Source organism: Dendroctonus ponderosae, unplaced genomic scaffold, assembly GCF_020466585.1.
Source record: "Dendroctonus ponderosae isolate FM_Combo_2020 unplaced genomic scaffold, Dpon_F_20191213v2 Dpon_F_20191213_11, whole genome shotgun sequence".
NCBI lineage: Eukaryota > Metazoa > Arthropoda > Insecta > Coleoptera > Curculionidae > Dendroctonus > Dendroctonus ponderosae.
This window is the reverse complement of record NW_026017213.1, coordinates 263,953-265,308: the sequence shown is the minus strand read 5'-3', so window position 1 is coordinate 265,308 and position 1,356 is coordinate 263,953. Positions and strand designations below refer to the sequence as shown.

At 32.3% G+C, this 1,356-nt stretch overlaps 1 protein-coding gene across 1 annotated transcript in view; it reads left to right on the top strand.

Annotated features, from left to right (window-relative positions):
* The first annotated feature begins 357 nt into the window (after nt 1-357).
* LOC109540405 (enhancer of mRNA-decapping protein 4) overlaps nt 358-1,356 on the top strand; it is a 32,404-nt gene continuing 31,405 nt past the window's right edge. Inside the window, exons 1-2 of the mRNA XM_019908767.2 lie at nt 358-599; nt 711-767. Coding sequence (XP_019764326.2) covers nt 721-767 — 47 coding nt within the window. The 5' untranslated portion in view covers nt 358-599; nt 711-720. The remainder of the gene's footprint in view (nt 600-710; nt 768-1,356) is intronic.

Genomic DNA, 1,356 nt, shown 5'->3' with positions numbered 1-1,356 from the left:
AATTATTTATCGCTGTTTCCGTGACAAATAAAAATATGAGCTGAAGATGAGCAATGAACATATCCCGAGCAATGAGCAATGAAACAAATTCAACGCATCTTGAAATTTAAGCATACAATACTTACACGAAGTATACTATGCCATTTACAAATAACGTTCTATGCAGTCTGGCAACGCTGCACAAAGTTTAGCGTCAATATAAATATTTTATTAAATTTTTTAAATGTTTGCTATCATCATTTTATGACCGATCTGAAATTACTATAAACGAAAATTAAAAAGACCCCGAAACTCCGACAGACTCAAGAAAGTAGATGAGCACCCAACTCGGCAACTAAGGACATCAGTGGCGCTGCATTCGATAGAACGAACGACAACAGCCTCGCACTTGCCGTTCTATCGATATATTGCGGTTATGTGCACAAATTTTCGAGTTTCCAATTGGTTATGTCGGCATTCAATTTAATTTGTTTGTAAAAGCCCAACTACTTTTTAATCAAATAACTAGAAAAGCTTGATCAAAATTGATAGCAAAAGTGCTCCAGTCGTTCTTACGTTAGTAGTGTTTAATTGTTTGTTACAGTTCAAATCGTTTTTAGGTAAGCTACTGAGGAATAAAATCGATTTTTTACATTATTTTTTTGTTTACATTAAACCTATTAATTGATTGGTTTTCGAGTGCTCTAATCGTTTGTTTTTCTTGGTTTCAGTGCAGTGAGCATGTCGTCCACCGGGTTTTCGTCATCTCAAAGTATAGTTCAAAACATGTAAGTGTTTAGCCGCTTTTATTAAGATGCTTAAGATGTGAGTTAACCTCACATCTTAAGACTTCAATAGTTTGCAGTTGCAGAAATTCTGCCTCCTTGGGTAAAAAACATAAATAAATCGTTTCTATAAAGTACACTTTACTTGAATTTGATTGATGGTAGGAACTTAATTCTTGCAATACAAAAATATTCTGCAATTTATTACATTTTGTTAATTAAGAACAATTAGAACATCAATGTTATGTTCTAACCCAGACGTTTGGACAGGAAAATATTCCTTTTTGTATGAACTCTCAATTTTGCCCCAGTCTTTCAATAAAATCTATTTCAACTGAATTTTGTTCGTAATAATATACTGTCGAATTTTAGAGACCAAACATTGTCTATAGTCAAATTCATTCCTGGGTTTTAGTCATTTATTGTCTCTATCAATCAAAATACGTTTCGGTGTAATTTTCCACCATCATCAGTTTTTCTAAAATAACAGATAGTTTAAAAAAATTGTCATTAATTTAAAAAACAACCACAGTTCGTCAACAGCCTCATCATATCACACATTAAAATACATCACAATTGCAATACTTTAAAA